The sequence below is a fragment of the Polyodon spathula genome, chromosome 8 (assembly GCF_017654505.1).
Source record: "Polyodon spathula isolate WHYD16114869_AA chromosome 8, ASM1765450v1, whole genome shotgun sequence".
Lineage (NCBI taxonomy): Eukaryota > Metazoa > Chordata > Actinopteri > Acipenseriformes > Polyodontidae > Polyodon > Polyodon spathula.
Window position 1 is genome coordinate 43,538,904 of NC_054541.1, and position 19,845 is coordinate 43,558,748.

General features: G+C 36.4%; 1 protein-coding gene across 1 annotated transcript in view; it reads right to left on the reverse strand.

The window, feature by feature from the left end:
• Positions 1-4,281: 4,281 nt before the first annotated feature.
• The window catches only part of LOC121319997 (protein phosphatase 1H-like), a 33,565-nt gene continuing 18,001 nt past the window's right edge, over positions 4,282-19,845 (reverse strand). The window contains exons 4-10 of the mRNA XM_041258055.1: positions 18,879-18,991; positions 17,536-17,620; positions 16,204-16,322; positions 10,034-10,097; positions 9,340-9,447; positions 7,781-7,932; positions 4,282-7,224 (exon numbers count right to left, since the gene is read on the reverse strand). Of these exons, the coding sequence (XP_041113989.1) occupies positions 7,077-7,224; positions 7,781-7,932; positions 9,340-9,447; positions 10,034-10,097; positions 16,204-16,322; positions 17,536-17,620; positions 18,879-18,991 (789 nt within the window). The 3' untranslated portion in view covers positions 4,282-7,076. The remainder of the gene's footprint in view (positions 7,225-7,780; positions 7,933-9,339; positions 9,448-10,033; positions 10,098-16,203; positions 16,323-17,535; positions 17,621-18,878; positions 18,992-19,845) is intronic.

Below are 19,845 nucleotides of genomic sequence, written 5' to 3' on the forward strand. Positions count from 1 at the left end.
GCGCCCAGCTGTTTGAATTGTACTGCTCCCAGATTGCCCTGATCCCCAGGTGCAGGTAGTCCATCTGTACAACGCAGAGAGACTATTTACAACAGAGGTTAGGCCAGTGATTGCTGGAATGGAAAAGTCATTTCTCAGGCTGGTTTTTAGTCACACTCTTATTAAAGATCCTTTCACTCAGATCAGAATGGCAGGGCGTTTGAACTGCTGCCAGACAACGAAATTACTCTGCCAGTGAAGGATAGCCTGTTTCCATTTTAACCTTTAACAGTTTTTACCTCTATTAGGATAAAGCAGAAAAGAGAGATAGCCAAGGGTTTGCTTGCATACTTTTGATAAGCTAACTGCATTCTGTTACCAGTTGGCAAAAAAAAAGAGAAAAAAAAGACAATTAGGTAAGTGGTACATTTCTTTTAATATAGAGGTTCAATCAGCAACCAATATTCTAATGACAATATTCAGACAGGTAATAATCAACAATAATCGTGCATTCAGAAAACCACTTGTTCAAATGTGCAGACTCTTACAAAAGCCTTTTAAATACAACCCCCCCCCCCCCAAAAAAAAAAAAAAAAAAAACATGCATGTGCGTATTATTATAAATGTACAAATCAATATAAGAAAGCTTCATCATTGAAAAAGAAGCAAAATATAGACAACTGTAAAATGCATAATATAAAATATACGCAAGGCTCAAAATAGGACACCAGGACATTTGATGGATCGATTTTTAATTGTGCCTAAAAGCCCTGGTGATCAATGAACAATTAATTGATTAAATGTTGCATCTCAATTAAAATCTGATTTATATGCTACATTCTCAAGTCATCTTTTTTGAGCTGTTTTCAGTGTAGCTGTGTAGCTCCCCTCATGACAGCTACTGAATACCTCATACAGTCATGGTAATCAGTAAGAGATTTTGAATATAGAAAGTGATCCAGGTGTTGTGGAGCAGGGGTCTGATACAAACACCTTTGGTGTGTCTTTCCCAAATAGTTCAGAAAAGAAAGCCCTAAATGCATATTGTTTGAAAAACACCAGGCTGCAAGTACACAATTACACTGTACATCAGTTTCTACTTTAGTGATTGGAAATTGCACTGTTTCTTAGAGGTCTTGATTGTGACTCATATCCTGCAAGCACTGGATCACCTTGGCAGTCCTCTTAGATCAGGGCTTCTCAAACTCGGTCCTGGGGAACCCCTGTGGCTGCTGGTTTTCATTCCAACGGAGCTCTCAATTACTTAACTAGACCCTTAATTGAACTGATAATTTGCTTAATTAGACCATTTAACCAGCTCTTAAACAGTTGCAGTTCAAGTTACTTATCAAATGTTATGGCTAACTTGCAATATGCAACTGTTCAAGAGATGAAAACAAGTAAAAAGTAAGTAATTTTGCAAATTATCAGTTCAATTAAGGGTCTAGTTAAGTAATTGAGAGCTCGGTTGGAATGAAAACCAGCAGCCACAGGGGGTCCCCAGGACCGAGTTTGAGAAGCCCCGTCTTAGATATTGGCTTACCGTCATCAGTGCGTTTACATGGCACTTCAAATCCCTTTCAAATTCACTGATCAGATTCGGAAATCCTGCCATGTAAACGCTGCAATCAGACTTGGGAACCGGATTTCTCTCCGTAATCTGATTCCCGGTAATCGGATTTGCGGACGTGGTTTACCCGATTCAAATCATTTTCAAATCCGATCTCGCCGCCTTGTAAATGCGATGATCGGGTTACAATGTTGTTTCGGCAGTGCGCATGTGTAACAAAAATCAGAGAGCAGTCCTGAGCATTAGTGGTTGTTTGGGTTGATGAGTATATGACGTCTCGAAGCAGCTTGGTGACGAGGAAACTGTTTTTAATAAAATCTCTTAACGAATTAAATGGGATGGGGTCTCGTCTCTGACACACAGGTGTATATCCTTTGTGCTCATAAATGGCTTTATCATTTCGCAGAGTCATAGAGAAATTGTCTCTCCGATCTGCACCTGTACATTCGTTAAGTATAGTTATGTATCACCAATCCCCACCTCTTTCTTTGACCCATACAGTACGACCGGGCTGGGGCTCGCTTAGCAACAGCTGTACGTAACAGAACTGGGGTGTAATCGTCAGTCTGGCCCTGTCTGCCTTGATCTAGCGCTAAACGCTGACAACGGAAAATAATGAGCACTCCAAGGTTCGCATTAATGTTTAATTGCATCAACATCATAAATGCTGAAGTACACATTTGGAAAAATGTGTAATCGATCTGTATTCTGACTGGAAAGAAGTTCTGAAATAAAATAGAGAGGAGAACAGCTGTTCCCTCGGAGGTTTATGGTGCCTTGACTGGCGGTTCTGCGCCTACAGTTTCTAAGCACGTCACCGGTAGCATTTAACCCTTATCAGGTAAGAAAATGAATCGAGAAAACACACACACATATATATATATATATATATATATATATATATATATATATATATATATATATATATATATATATATATATATATATAAACACATTTAACAACAAGATGACGTAAATCTGTCAATTTATAAGTAAGGAAATACTTCAACACCATGTATACCGAGATACCGATTCTGTGTATTCCGATTACAGAGAAATCCTATTACTTCATTCCATGTAGTGATTGGTGTGAAGTAATCGGTTTAGTGTAGTTGAATTACATGGAGTCGGATTTTGCAATCGGAATACAGTTTCCATGGCAATGGATAAGCCAATGCAATACTTCTCTCGGTATACATGGTGTTGATGTAATCGGATTGCCCTTTTTATAAAAGTTACAGTAGCTTTGACTGTGTAAAAAAGTACAATGATCCCAATTTAACAAGTTCTAAACGTCAAAATGTAAGATGTAACATTTAAAATACGTTTTGACATATATTAAAAACGTTTTCCAGGTACTGTATATTTATATATAATATCTGCAATGCATTTAAATAATATCAAAATATCAAAATAATTTTAAGATATAGTTTGAATGCAATTGAGATATCCTAATTACTTGTTTTGAGATATCTTAACATTAATTAGATTCCTGGTCATGTTGAGACATCTCAAAATAACTTCCTGTGCATTTATATTTAACTTATTTTGAGATATCTCGAAAATTACAAAATCTTCATTCAAAGGCTAACATAATTGAATTGACGTTATCTCTAATTCATTTTAAGATATCTCAGTGACGTATTTAACTCATATTTATGTAAAATGAAATTGCTCACTACCATTGATATTGTGGATTTGTCAACTAATTAATGAGAGGAATCCACTGTTCTTAATGTTCTCTTTGGTAATACACAGTTATCATTTGGAAATTAATGTTTGTATTTAGCATTGGCAGGTTTCAGTGAAGCACCTCTATTTAAAACCAGTCTGACCAGTCACATTTGATCCTCGTTTCTCCCCCTCCCCCCCTCTGAAACATTTGATCTCTCTGCAGTCCAGTGATGCTCTCCTCGCCTCGGAAATTCCGGCTGTGCTGGGCCTCAGCTTGAAGGCACTCCTGTCTGAACAGAGGGGGACCCCCTGGGCCAAATCCTACCACACTCAGGGCCTCTCCATGCAGCCAATGCTTCAGCTCAGTGACTAATGCTAAACTAAATTAGTATTAGAAGTCACGATTGAGCTAATAAGATTAAAAAAAGAGAGTAAGCAGTTACAGAAAACACATGTACAACACAGTTCTAATGAAGAATTTTGTATTTTTGAAAAACCACATTGGGTACATGTTTTCTTCTTTCAACCCTTAGACTTCATCAGTTTCCTCTGGTTACAAAAGGTTTACATTTCACATTTACAAAGGATACAGTAAAACATTGGTCCAAAATTTCTTCTAAATTTAATGGTTTTACATACAATACACCTAAATACATCCATATGTTCTTATAAAGTACCTTTTCCTTCCACTGATTTGAATGTGGGGTCTAGAAAAAGCAGAACATGAAAGTACAAAAAGGAGGGTTTGGAAGCCTCTTTCCAGTATATCACAGCACTACATCAAGAAAAAACAAACAGTGATTTGTCAATTGTTTAATCCTCCTTAACAGTGTAATGAAAATCAACAGGTAAATACACTGTCAAAACCGATAGTGATTACACAAGAAGGGTGATCATTACATACTTTATCTATCTATCTATCTATCTATCTATCTATCTATATATATATATATATATATATATATATATATATATATATATATATATATATATATATATATATATAGATAGATAGATAGAGTCATATACTAGGGTATGCAGCCTCTCAAAACTTTGAACCTGTCATTTCTAGGGAACAACTTGTACATCACAGAAACAGAAATTGGGCTTGGCTAAAATGCTGATAACACTAAGACACTGCTAACCTTACAGAAAGTACCAAATAACAAGAAATAAAAACAAACTGAAATAAATATTGTTGGCATTGTTTAGTAACAGAACATAATTTGCATTTGTCACACAATTTTTATTTAAAGCTCCTTTAACAACCGCTCCACCATATTTCAAAATTTAAACCGAGTCGTGGTCCACAGTCATACACAATAAAGGGCAACTCTCACTCAGTACAATAAAACATGCTGCCAATAGTGGCGTGGATGGTCTATGGTTTCTCACACACAAACAGATGTGCCCACATTTGCAAATTGGTTTGCGGTCTTCTACTGCATATCCAGTGCAGCGTATTTGTTCAATTGAAGTAAACCAACACTGAAGTCAACGCTGTTGTATAGTTACATGCTACCATCTTCAAGAACCTGCTTGCAGGGTAATGGGATTGCTATGGGATTTTAACCTCTGGATTAATGAAGTCCAAGCTTTCGTGGACCAACCGTACAAGTTTGCTCTGCTTTAGATCTGTAAATGTTAATGGACCTCTAAAGTTGCTAATGGAAATGTGTCTATTGCTGACAAACAAACCAGCATGCTTTTAAATTAGTGTCAATGGGCAATGAGCTTGACTACATAATAAATTTGATCCTTTGAAAGAGTGTTCTTATATAAACCCTGATAGTTCAGTTAGGCTTGCTTAGCATATACAGCATTCATTCAGGAAATAGCTTGATATTATTTAAAAATATGATTGTACATGGACAGTCATGAATGATCAAGTGCTGGGAAATTGGAGGATTTCTATTCTGACTTTTATAAAACAGGAATGAAGCAAAGCCCAGTTTGTAATCTGACTGATGTCCTTTTTCAAAACGTATGTGTTGTTTGATAAACAGCAATAGCAGCTTATACACAGAAAGGGTTGGGATGGGTTCAGTGATGAAGAATGTGAAAACGTGATGGAATGTGTCATGAATTTGTTTCAACTTACAAACTCAAAAATGCCACTTATTAAAATAATTTGTTTTGCATTATATTATTTATACCTTCCACCCCCTGATGCTACTGTTGAGGTTTTTGTGTCAATAATGCTGTTTCCTTTCTTGAGGGCTGTATAAATGTTTAACAAAACCTGTTTAACAGCTCACTGTACCTTCTGTGTCTGCCTGCTTGATGAATCACATGCAAGGTATTGCAAATGTCATATATATATATATATTACAGCTGTATATAGACATCAAGGAATGCACCCAAAAATGATCTATAATTAGTTAAAAATGTACCACTACAACTTGCATTGGTTTGATAAATAACATTATTACACATTGCTTTTAAACATATACCTATGTTTTATAAGATAATGTTTAAGTGTTTGCTATGCTGTGCACAGGTTACTTTTAAATCCCTGATATTTTATTAGGGAAATGTACATGGCTTTAGGTTACATTGTAAACCAATGAATTAATTTAGGTCCGAGTCCTGTTTGGGTATCAACAAAGAACATTAGCCTAATGCTTGGGACAAAGACTAATGTTATATTTTACAGCAACAGTTTTACCAAAATGTTTGCAGATCTAGAAACAAACCACTGTATTTAGATTCCTCAGCTATCCACTTTTGTGCCTTTTACATTTCCAGAACCATTTATCAAAAGTGCCAGGATGTACTGCCTTTCCACATCATTAGCATTCACTCACATTAACAGTGTAAAAACAGACTCGTTTCTAACAAGTTTCTCAGAATAATGGTAAAACAACTTAAAAGATGACTTGCAAATAAAAAGAGACCATATCAAAACAAAGCAGGAAACGTTCCTACTAATGTCTCCTGAGGAATTTAGATTTAAAGGAGCAAAAATAATTCCTATTTGCTTCATCAGTATTTCTAGGTATTTCTCCCACTAGTACCACACATTATGATCCAGGTGCATGGAATCCTATGAAGAAAGCCAAATTATACTTTATTATTTAAGTTTGCTTTTTAGTGTTTATACAAGCTTGAGATGCCATTCACAATCTGAAACAGCACATCACAGCAGCAGAACATAACTGGTTAAACACATAATAAAATAGCTGACACTTTAAAATATATTTAAACAGAGGAGCACTTTCAATAATATACATCTGTGATTTATATTTATACAATATCATTTATACAGTAATTCACTGATCAAGCATTAAGGTTGAATAAATAATTTCTCTGAAACAGCTTTAAAATACATTAAAATAATAATAATAATTTTTCCCTTGTCGTCCCCTCTAACACCCCCACCCCCAACAAAAAAAAAAAAAAAAACACATTGCACATGGTTCATTTTGGGGTCAGGCTTTCTACAATCATTGCAATATCCCTTCCATGACAAGTAAACTTACAAAATCGAAAATTAAAATCACTCAGAGAGAACTGTGCAAAGCTAGTTGGCAACCAGAAAGCTACCTTCTGCCAGTTATCAGTAACTGGAGAATTTTTAAAAAATGCTGGATCAGCTTTTTATGGTTTATTACGCGATCCGGAATTTCAAAAGGTAGCTGGGGAATCCTGGGATTGCTCTCAGGTTGAGAAGCTTAATATACGACCATTTAAGTCATGGCGTAGCCTACAAAAGGCTTCCTCATGTTTAGTTAGCAAGAGCCCCTTCAAAGTGATGCGTACGAGAGGCGAAAGATAAGGAAGATGAGGTGACATTGGGAGGATAACATTTCCCTGTTAGCCTGAGTGAGCTTCCTTTTAAACGGGGCAATAGCTAGGGCTGTTTGTTCCCATATATTAAGGGAATGATGTAGACAGAGATGTCGTCCCCTGAACCAAGCCTGTCATTGGAGATTCTCCAGCCTCGGTCTTTCAGAACTCCTCGAGCCCTCATGATGAGATCCTGAGCAGCCACAGTGTACCTGCCACAGCACAAAACAAAAAGGCATGGTTTGCCATAATATTAGGGTTATGTGCCATTGAAGTCTTTCACCACAAAATACAGCAACTCTGCTATAAGTAATTGAAATAATTTATCACTATGCACATTACCAACCAGCAAGTCACAAAACACAACTGTTACTGTGCATATTTGTATACGTGTACTGTACATCTGAAGCTGGTTTAGATGTAGGTGGGGCAGTGGGCTAATTCACTCGCCTTGTGGGTCTGGGTTAGGAAAGTTCATCAAGGAGACATTTTTATAATACATCCTTCTCAAATATAATGTAAAAATACTGTTCCAACTTAAGTGTATACTTTAGTAAGACTAAATTTAGCAATATTTTAAAATATTAAAACTGCTTGTCTTCTTTAATGTGTATATCAACCCAAGCAAAAAAAAAAAAAAAGGTGTGTATACAATGTGTATTACCTATTCAGGAACAATGTTACCTCTACCTTAGGAAATCTAACATTTTACATTGCATGAGCAAAATCCTTTGGTGTTAATGCAAAATTTCAGAATCTCACATGTACCTGTGTTGATCATCAGGGTCACAGTTTGCCAGAAAATTTGTAACAGCTTCTGACACTTCTTCATTTGACAACACGTCCCACAGCCCATCTGTGGCTAATACAAGCACATCATCCACTCCATGCTCATACTGTTTAAGGTTGTACACTTTGACCTAAAGAACGAAGGTAAAATTGAATCATCCATTATGCATTTCTCTGTATTTAAAGTATTATGGATTTTCTTCTTGTTACTGCATCTTGTAAAGCACTTTGTGATGGTGGTCCACTATGAAAGGCACTATATAAAATAAAGATTGATTAATTTCACACAGACTGATTTACAGAGGTGATTTCAAATTATGAATCTTTAGGTTAGCTTTGCAGTCAATGATACACAACAATACAGTTTTCTATAGCGCTTTAGATTGAGGCATACATAACCATTTAATAACAAGGTAATAACTGCATAACTACAGTTTCCTGCTCTTACTACTGGTAAAATAAGTGTTATTGGATGTGAATGGCTTTTGTGCCCTTTCCATGCAGTTACCGTAATTGAATTACACACTATTCACACCTTGTAATCTGCCACCCAATTTATATATTAACAGTGTATTTAAATATATACTTCATAAATGCTGTATGAGAAGAGTCCAATTAAAAAAAACACAAACAAAACAAAAAAGAAACAATACGATTTTCAAGAAAAAACAGAAAACATTAATAAGGATCTGACAGTTACTTTGTAACTGATTTTACCCCCCTTTTGCACAGCCCAGAAAAAGCACATCCCCTCAATGCTGACAGCTGGATTTCAGAATGAGCCCATACTGTAAAATGTCAAACATTTAAAATCTGATCTAAATATTCTCTGTATGGCTTTCATGCATCTACTTCACTACAGGTACATTTATAATGGGGATATTCCTATTTAAAACATCTTCACTGTTTCTTCCTCCTACTTCCACTATGCCTCGCATAATTACTTTCAAACAGATTTAGATCTTCACAGGAGAAGATTAGGCCATCTCACTTGAGATACTTTTGTTCTTGCCAAAGACTGTGATGATATACTGAATTATTCTACAAGCCAAATGCATTCACATACCAGGTCCATATATTTAAGCACAACAGCAAGTAAAATACATCTCCATCTAGCCTGGAGTTAATTAATAATTTATTATATAGGGCCAGAATAAGTAAACAGCAAGGCAACATTTAACTTCCATCAGAGTCCTATTTCTGCCCCATTTTTACAGCTTGGAGGTACAAGTAGGTCAATTGACTTGCACAGCATTCTACTGTGAGTAGCTGACTTAAGATGGAAAGTTTGTTGGAGTGTTCCTCTCATGACTTTCCAGTTCAAAACAACTATATTTCTCTGGAAACAGCTGTTTCACCCTTGACCAAATAACTGTTCGGTCATTTATAAGTTTAGTTTTTATTTAAAAAAAAACAAACCCTGAAACGTTGCTGTATAAGCGATGATTTGTACAGTGCACCTTAATGTAATAATGCTTTTCAAAGCATATGCCAATCACTCTGAGCATCATTTAAATGAGAAAAAGAAGCTTGAATACCTCAGGGTAGCAGGAGAGGAAAGGCTTGATGTAGATGTTAGAGTCATGAACCTTCAGATCATGGTCCCCTAGTCCTCTGGTGACACCAATAGTGGCCATTACACGTGCCTGTAAGAAAAAACAAACAAAACATGACATTATTTATACATTGGGCATATATTCTTTGGGTGTACCTACAAGCTTATTTCAAAAGCAGTAATTTCAAAACTATTTGACCAAACTGCTCACAAGCCTACATATCAAGAGCCAAAGTCAGTATTTTAACATTAGCCCAGATAGCCGATTTACATATGGTCATGTTATAAAAGCATCAATCATGCAAGATCAGGTAAAAGCTTCTGCTAAAATTAAATAATAACAACATCATCATCAACATCATCATGTGCATGTGTATGATACATTTTAAAAGCCTTTGCAAATTTGTAGACCCAATTAACATTATTAACAGAAAGTAAAACAAGCTTTTCTACAACCCCTGTGTGAAGCTGGAACTCTGGGCAATGTGTGTTTGTGTGAGGTAGAGAGGGGGTCTATATACGGAGTCACACCATATACAGTATATTAACGCGCAACAGATATCCCTGAAGACAGCCCCGATGACCAACATATTTTATATGAGCGACACTTTTTCCCTTCTAGCTGGCAGGCTGAAGGACACATTGGGAATCATTTTGTCAAGGTAGATGCTGCTTACCTTCTTGCCCTCTCCATAAATTAAAGGAAACTTCAGGTCATCTTCCTCTATGGTTTTATATGCCCTGTAGAAAAGAGAGGATAGCCTTATCGTTGTTTATTTAATCAACGTAACAACACCTCTTCATAAGATGCAAGTGATACCCAAACACAGAAAAACTGGTATGTAGATCAGATACGGTGTTCCTTTATTACAGCACTATCACTGGGAGTCACAGTGAAATTGACTGTGCTAGTCTATAATTGTATATTGAAATTGCTCCTCCTTATGACAAATGGGGGTCAAAAATATACTGCAACAACAATGCATAGTCACAGTTCTAGGACCTCTGTGAATATATCTATGGTCTGCAGAGAATATTTTCAGTGATTGGTTGTATATGGACTAAAACCTGTCAATAAATGCTATATACTAAAAGATATCTGAAGCAATTGAAACTGGATTCGCTTAATTCTACCATCAATATCTAATTTATCTGGTGCCTAAATATTTTTAGAGCCTTAATGAATTAATTCAAAGCAGTTAATACATGGAATTAGTCGCAGATCAAACAGCATCTTTAAAAAAAATAAAAAGCAGTGCCAATACTCGTCTCCATTAATAACATTTTAACAAATACAGCCGTACCAAGGGACTTCCGAAAAGTTAGTTGGTAAAGAATACATGAAAAGCGTAATTTATGTATTAATGCTCCTAGGCGTCTTGCTGTTTTGGGGTGCACCCAGGTTCTACAGAAGAATGCTGATTAAAGGCTAAAGGATATGGAGAACTGTCCATTCTGAACTTATCTATGGCAAGATAATTTTTTGTAGACAGGGGTACTTAATGTAAGCCAGCCATATTGGCTCACAGATCAATGTTAAGGGCAGTGCATTTACCGCCCTGCAAATTCACTCCATGGTCTCTGGGATATGAGGCACTGATTCACTGAAGTCTGTAATGGTTTATAAAATACGAGCTGTTGAAAAAAAACAGTTTGCAACAGATTAAAAAAAAAAAAATGCTCCACTTTACAAGGGCGACTGAAGACCATACACTGTAACAAAAGTGTACGATGTGCTAAATATTTATACATTATTACTGTTACCAACACTGAACAATATGAAAAGAAAAAAGGATGATAGCTTCTTAGTTGAAGGGGACATTTGAAATATCGGACTTCGGAAAGGTCATGAAAAATACACCAAATTTCACTGGTTCAATTGACAACATTTTTTCTTTTTGTTTGGTCATGGTTGATTCATGGCAGCCGCACGTCATTTCATTCTAAATGTTTACTGCAGTGGCCTTTTCACAGTATCCTTGTACTGCACAAAATGCTTGTTTCGGACTACAGTAAGAAACAGCTGTTAGAGTAAACTTGAGCACAAAACAAAAAGATGCATTCACAAGCATGCAATTTGCAATGAGAAAGCAGTAACAGATACACTGACTAAACAGACCGAGCCATCTTACAAACCAATCCTGGATCAATATGACCACTGAGAGGTACCTTTTGATAGAGTAGATAACATGGGACACAGCGAGATTGGTTTTAAATTATATTTTTAGAACTTGATACAGCTATCATTCCAAAATAGTAAGATTTACTCTTTTCCGTGGGGAGAAATAAGAAAGAGCTCTACTGCCATTGAATACCATATGCTGGCTTTACAAGGATAGTATTAGCATGTTTTTGTTTTTAAATAAAATACAATTCTAAAAAAATTCTTTAGTATGTTATACTCTTACAGTATTCAGGACTGTGTAGTATTGTGATGCTCCTACACTACAATATGATGCACACCAATGTATATGGATATGACTAGAGAAAACAGTTGTTTCTAAGACCTTGACCCAAGATCATTGGGCAGATGTAGTCTCTTGATGATGTTGAAACTCAAGGTCACTCTGCATTTACAGTGTGAAAAACAGTCAAGCAGAAACAGCCAGCTGTTGTTAAGAAGGTCATGTGCTTTGTCTGTTGCAGGCTGGAGATAACCTGATGTAAAGCTGCACAAGCATGAACTTTTTTTTTTTTTTTTTTTTTTTTTTAATGATTTGAGAAAGCATCAGTTGCAACGTTCCTTGTGTGAACTTAGTACTCTATTACAATGTTTCGGTTTAATTGTTTTAGTAGACACAGTATTTAAACAAACAAACAAAAAAATAGGGTTATTGATTATCTTTATAAAAGTCAATAAATAAATAGACTATATAGGCCTTCTGTGATTTTTGCTCAAATGCTCTTTTATACTCTGTATTGTCAAATTGAACAGCACATGTGTACTTATTAAAATAACTTTTTTTTTGGGGGGGGGGGGGGGGGGGGGGGGGGGGGGTCAAATATCATCTTATTATTCTCTTTCTCTCTAATCTTTTGGTGCTGGTTGTAGCAGAGTTGCTCTACAGTACCGGATAAGCTCCTTGCATGCTTTCCACACCGACAGGGTAAGTCATCACTGTCAGGAGATGTGCTGTACAGTACAGGTCAGGACTCTCCTGCTGTTTCTTCAGCTTGCTGGGAATCTTTAAAACATGCAGAACCTGCACATTGCAAACAACAATGTATCACCATCACAGGGCCCGAGACAGAGCTCACAATTTAACAACACTAATCCTGCTGTACAGCCTCCATTTTAGAGAAAATACCCAGCTTGAATCAGAAATGCATTGCCTCTAACAGGCAGTGCTAACTCAGGAGTCTGTCACACAGAACACAGCTTAGAAACGGTTTCAAAACAGACTGTATGAAATGGGTGACTCTTATCCAAATTCCACTGCTGTATCGAACAAGCTGGTGAATTGAAGGTGGTTGTTATGGACTGAAAGATCTTTACACACATTACAGGCAGTAATTAGGTACTGATTTGGGCACAGCATTAAATAATTAAATCAGCCAATTCTAAACTGTTTTGCTGCACACAGACATTCTGTAATAGTGAACACAAAGATGACAAATTAAGTAAGGCTTTGAGCTAAATTGAATATAGAAGAAAAAAAAATAGTTCTCAAATCTGCTCAGTATTTTATGCAGTCTTGGTAAGACCTGAAGCCCAGACTTCTATGGCTTAATTTCACAGCAGGCCCATTTTGCATCAACACAAGATTAGTGTTCAAGCAACAAGTCTGTTATGGCTATTTTGTGCATAATTTTAAAAGGAAATAAGCTCCAAAGCCTGTATTGGTTTTAGGCAGCTACTTGTATGATGGTGTGACAGGCTTGCGAGTGGACAGAGGCCCAGAGACAGACTGCAGTTAAAAAAAAAAAAAAAAAACTTTTATTATAAATAAAACACAAAATAAAAGGGCACAAGGGCCAAAACAACGGGATTTATACACAAAAACACAACACAAAACAAGACTTACAAAAATAAAGGTTTCCAGGCTAGACGACGCCTTCACTGGATCAAATTCAAAACCACAAAACAGCAAGCACAACCATCAGCTCCCTCCTCTTCCAAATGGGAATCTGAGGCCTCCTTTTACATCAGGTGGCTGGGTGCTGATTGATCGTTAATTACTCCAATCAACCCCAGCCACCTGAACACAATAAACCCAGGCAGGGAGAGGAATTTAACCCCATCCCTGCCAATCTATAAAGGGCAGAGCTCTGCTCTGCCACAGATGGGTACAAAAAGTAATAGCTGAGTAGCAGCATGGACAGCAAGTTTAAAAAAAAACAAAAAAACATGCTTATAAATGCAATACCGAAATAACACCCCATTTCTTTTTTAGCCTATATGCATGCATATTTTGGCTATTGAAATGTCTTCAACTCAGCTAGTTTCTTTTTATGAATAAAACTCCCTTTCAGTAGGTCACCATAAAATAAACTGCAGATGGTCTGTTGTAACACTACCAACACTTTATCCCACAAATGACCCCACAGATTTGCACCGTTTACCACGACACCAACATTATCTCAGTATAGCCTTACTCACACAGCCCTTTTTTTTTTTTACACCACTTGCGTGCATTAAACACATTTCTAAAATATATTCTTGAAGTTAACATACCATTTTAAATTATTACATCAAGCTTGTGAAATGTCATTGCATGAATGGTAGTTTTCAAAAACAGATTTTTTTTGTTTATAATTTGTGGACAACAGGCTTATTTTCAGTGCTATTTATAATTCTAATTGAAATCAAAACAAAAAGACAAAGATTTCCTTTGACGGTGCTTGAATTACTTAGCTATGTTTTTTTTTTTTTAATCCTGAAATTCATTGTTTTAACAAGGGCAGGTTTTTAATTTGATAGCATTTTCTCAGGCTGGAAAATTATTCAGCACAAAGTGGGACCAGCACATTTTCTTTTTAATGCCTTAGGAATCAATGTGAATGGTAATGAAGAGTATCAGATGGGACTGGTTTATTAAAGAGGGTCTCTGAGGAATTATATCTGAAGCCTCTCTAATAAGCCCTGCCTCTGACTCAATGAATTAATTTCTGTTGATCTATGTCGCAGCAGTCAAGCTAGCTTTGTAAAATAAAACATAGGACCGCACTGCACCCACTGTGCCTGTCCACTCCCCTGCAGTTGAACACAATCCAATTTACACAGGCAGGAGGCAAGGAACAGTTCAAATGAGAGAATAGGTAAGCACTGAGACAGCTGCTGCCAATACAGTATCTAGCACTCTTCAACATTTCATTAGGAAAAAAAAAACAAAGTTGTGCTTCAGTTCGTCCGGCAGAACCTGCTCATAATTTTGTAAATATAAATAAGCAACAATTGTGGGATGATTTGAGTTTCTACGGTCCAAAAGGCTCATTGTTTGACACATATGGCCATACATCACACTGAAGCAAAGAAACCCGAGCACTACAAGGGTATTGACACCTTACACTCACTGTGGAAAAAAAAAAAAAAAAAAAAAAAAAAAAAACCCACAACCAAATTTTACTATGTGAATAGACCGAACCAGGGTTAATCTCGATTGATTCCAAAGCTCGATGTCTTGACAGAATTGTTGTGTCCAGACGTGCATCCCATTAGAGTAGGTTTCATATATATATATATATATAGATATATATATATATATATATATATATATATATATATATATATACTATTATATCATATATATATAATAGTCCGGATTATATTAATAATAGCTAATCTAATTATTTACCAGTATAAGACTATATATCCGGAGTGGCTGTGCCTCAGGCCCTAATCTCATTGCATTCGCAGGTAATAAAGTATATGCTGATATATAAAAAAACTCATTTGATCTTTCTTTCTCAATTCCCTCCCCCCATGTTAAAATACAGGGCAATACAACTTTTATTTTTTAACATTGTTCAAAAGCAGGAATAAAAAAAATTTTACATGGGAAAGTCACTATGACCATTTTTTTTTTTTCCCTTAATATTGATCTTTAAGAAAAATCTCCACGGGAAGAATCCCTTTATGCCCCTGGAACGATTGATTGGCAATCAACTCATCTGTAAAATATGCTGTTGCCATGACCATGCAAGGATCAGAAAGAAGAGAAGAGATTTAAAAGTCATGGTGTCAGACCTAGCTATAAACAAGCCCACAGGGTTTTCAAACTAAAAAGGTTTTTTTTTTTTTTTTTCCCTTCAGCATATAGGCTAGTAAAGAAGTATTTACAATCTTGGTATCAGTTCTAAAAAATATCTGGGTTTCAAAGTCACATCCTGAAGCTGTAGCGTTGAATTAAAATAAGTCTTTTCTTTTACTTCTTGTCAAAGAATTTCACTAGCTCATTTTACTATTGCTGCATATCCTATAATGCACTGTAATACAGTGATGGACAAACTGCCTTTATTGGAGTACAGGAAATTATTTAATCAAATGCTGTAGCAGAAATGAAAAAGATAATCTAGCTTGAAAAGATGACAATTTGATGAAACTGCCTGTAAAACAGTCAAAATAGATACAAGTTGAACAAAAAAACGTTTTCAGGTAGCCCTCATATGATCAAATTATCAAAACTACAGAAAGTGGATGAAAGGTTAAGGCCAAGATCAAATATAAAAACTGTCTCCTCTGCTGTGTTAGCTATAATCTGGTCTTTTTTCAAGTGAGCTACTTTCAAAGGGAAACATAAAAAAAAGTTAAAAAGGACGCCCCTTGGCCTTTTTTTGGTAGAGAATTACATTGAAACTGGCTTTCTGAAGCTCCTGGCTACAGAATGGAAAGCTGTTTTGTCCTCACCAGCCTGTCATGTTGAAAGCCCTGTAGAGCATCCTCTTCCCAAGCTCCTTCCTTTGGACTCTTCTGGCGAACTCTAAATGCGTGAACTCGTTCCCTAACAAGTGAGGTTGCATATATGCCTGGTGAAAACATAAGAATACACAATTATATGAACACTGGACAAACAGGAGAAGTAGGCTACACAGTAAAACCCCTGCAATACGTGGCACTCGTGATCAATAAATTTTTTAAGAAAATGTCACCCCCGAATTCAACTGTTTAAAATTACATTGTGTTGCTAAGCAGGTGTAGAGCTTGATTTTACAGTATGGAAAGTAATTCCCAGAATTCAGCTGTTTACTTTCCTTTCCATAGATTGAACTTGTTATATAAACAGAATAGTCCAAGAACAAGCATGGAGTGCTGTGTTTATTTCACTCATGGGGATAGCTGTAAACAACCCACTCGCTCCCTTTTTCACCCCCAAATTCCCTGAAAGAATGACATGACTGATGAATGACATGTATATACTCCCTTGCAGACTTACCTAGAAACAGCTGATGCCATAGATGGTGGCTTTACACCCAGGGACAATGTTATAAATCAACCCTTGTATGGACATGCATGAAGTAATGAATTTATGGATTTGTTATACACCGTTTTGTAATTTGATTTCTGTTGGTAAAATTAGAACAGATGCGAAATAACTATGGCAATTTACAGGAATTGCCCCTTTTTAGACTTGAAGGGTCCAAATACCTATAAATTGTTTGGTTGCGTATGGAGCAGCATTCACCATTCGCTGTGTGAAGGACATATCAGGTTTTCCACACCATCTTTCTTACAGTCACATACTGTATGGACATGCATACAATGCAAAATTCACATGTATACATTCATATTACTACTTGTGGCTATGGATAAGTGGAAATGCATGTACTGTGGAATTCTCAGTTATCCAAAATATGGTGTAAAACATCAGGATTAATGTAAAAAAAAAAAACACACACAACTTTTCCCATAAAAAGCATGGTACAATGGGACAAGCAGCATCATCTTTGTGACAATGGTCATCAGGTATATGTACAAGTTAGCAGAGGACAGTTCCTGACACAGCACACTGTGAAGTTTTCTGAAAGACCCTATGTTTGTTGCTACTGTTTAGATCATTCATTTATTCCTAACTTGTGAAAAAAACCCTGTTAATTCAACAAAAAGTAAAACAAAAGTAAAATCAATCCAATCCATGGTTTGTTTTTCATTTCGTAACAATGACATGAATTTCACACCTCATGAAAAATAGAAACAGAGAGTGGAGATTATGCTTTGAAAATAGAACCCAAAATATTTTACCAAAAACTGGAGCCTTTGTCTTTCACTCTCAGGTGTAAACTCTGATGACATTGGGATTATTTCTCCATTTCGAATGATTATAGCCCTAAAAGACAAAAAAAGACAAACATCACATAATGTGCCGGGTTTTGTAATTGCAATTACACGATGAAGTCACTTTGAAATGACTGCCTCAATATGCTAGTTCAATAAACCTATTCTACTATTCATCAAGGAACTGTCCAATCAACCGAATCCAAACCATGACTCCACTTCCGTAAAACTGTTTTAGTCAAATGGAATACTGTACTTGTCATTTGGCAGTTAGGGGTCACGAATGGTAGCATCCAGCGTAACCAGCTTGTGCATGTTTTGCATCAAGATGGGGCATGTTTAATATAACCAGGGGTTCACCTGTAAACAAATCATTACCAAAGTTCTGGGGATAGGATCTACTGGAAACACAATGAAAATGTTACTCTTTGTTTGTAATTCAGCTCACCCTGTCCCCTTAGGGAAAGCTGAAGTGACAGGGGAAAAACAAGCTGTACGACAATGTGTGACTGGCCAACTAATGAGATGGGATTAATGGTATTGGTAGTTTAAACATTTAATACTAGAACGCTGCTATTGCTCTAAAAGCGGACCACATCACTGGTAGGACAAGATGAGGAATATTGCATAAGGAGTAATAAAGCCATGTCTGGAAATTCAATTATTTCCATGAACAGTTAAGTGAGAGGATACTGAATCACTTAAGAATTTTGGCACGTGCCTTTAAACATTCAGCAGACCCCCCCCACAACCAAATTGTCTTTCAACAAACATAGATTTAGTGCCTGATTAAGTACAGTAATATATTGGGTCAATCAAAGACAATTATATAAGAGTCCCAGAATCTGCAAAGGGTTCTATTTTATTTGACACAGAATGATAAACAGCACTAGCAGAGCACCAAGCTGAAGCAGGTTGTTTCATATGGTATTTGTGAAAATTCATTATACCTTTTTTTTTTTTTTTTTAATAAAATACAGTTTAATGAAACGTATCTCATTAGTGTTTTTTTTTTTTTTAATTTTTTTTTTAACACAGGACTTCGGACAAAGTAAACAAATATGTTTTTCAAGGTTTATTTTTGCGATTAAGAGTTTTGATTTTATGAATGATGTATTTTTTAAATTTTTTTTTAAATCCTACTCTGAAGAAACATTTCCCAAGTTAAAGCTGTGACTCAGGGCCCAGAATGAGGTTAGGATCTTAACAGAATACATGTGTGGATCCACTCAGCGCACAGCGATCCCAGATTCATTACCATGCCGCCCATGAACCAGGGCTACCCGCTGTAGATGCAAGCACTCCCTCACCTGCTGTCACCAGCATTTCCTACGTAAAGTTTCCCCAGTAGGAAGACCACAGCCAGCGCAGTGCAGCCTCCGGAGATATGGTATATGCTTTTTTCATGTTCTATCTGGGCATCCTATAAGAACAACAAATACAAAGCAGAAATAAATAAATACATGAGTTGATGTGGTTAACTGACTTTCTAATCCCCCCCTGTGTGCGTGTGAGAGATTACACATATATATATATATATATATATATATATATATATATATATATATATATATATATATATATATGTGCTGTAATCGATTCGCCACTCAGCCCGCGCCACTCACACGGTTCGTTGCCCCTTTAAATTCAGACCCAAGACATAAGAAATTGATTTTTACAGCGCTGATGCGCACTTTTAATAAACAGAAATAAACAAAACGGAAAATAAACACCTAGCTCCCATTCGGAGCACTAAGTACAATACAATCTGGAACCTAACTACACAGACCGGACAGCTAATCTGTTTATCGGTTCACAAAAAGACGTATACACACACACATACACTCACGTATCCTTTCGGCACCACAATACTTTATGGTTGCCTTTGTGCAACCGGGCTCTTCACTCACAGCAGCCTTGAGCAAACTGGCTGCTCTCTATAAATACCCTGCATCTGGGTTTAATTTAACAATAGCTACCCGGTGCAGGTGATAATTAATAATAAAACAATTAACAAAATGTGCATACGCACATGTTTTCTGCAGGGAGGATATTACACCCCCCCCCCCCCCCCCCCCCCTTTTTTACAATATATGTATAAGATAGAGATGGAGAGGTATATCTCTAATATACACTTAAATCCTGACCATCTCTTCACATCACACCCCCGGCCAAAAAAATAAAAATAAACACAACAGTAATTACTGGCTAAACTAAACCCTTCAAGTTTGTGGGGTCCCAATTTTAAAAAAAAATCTTCTGTGTGCTTTGGCGACT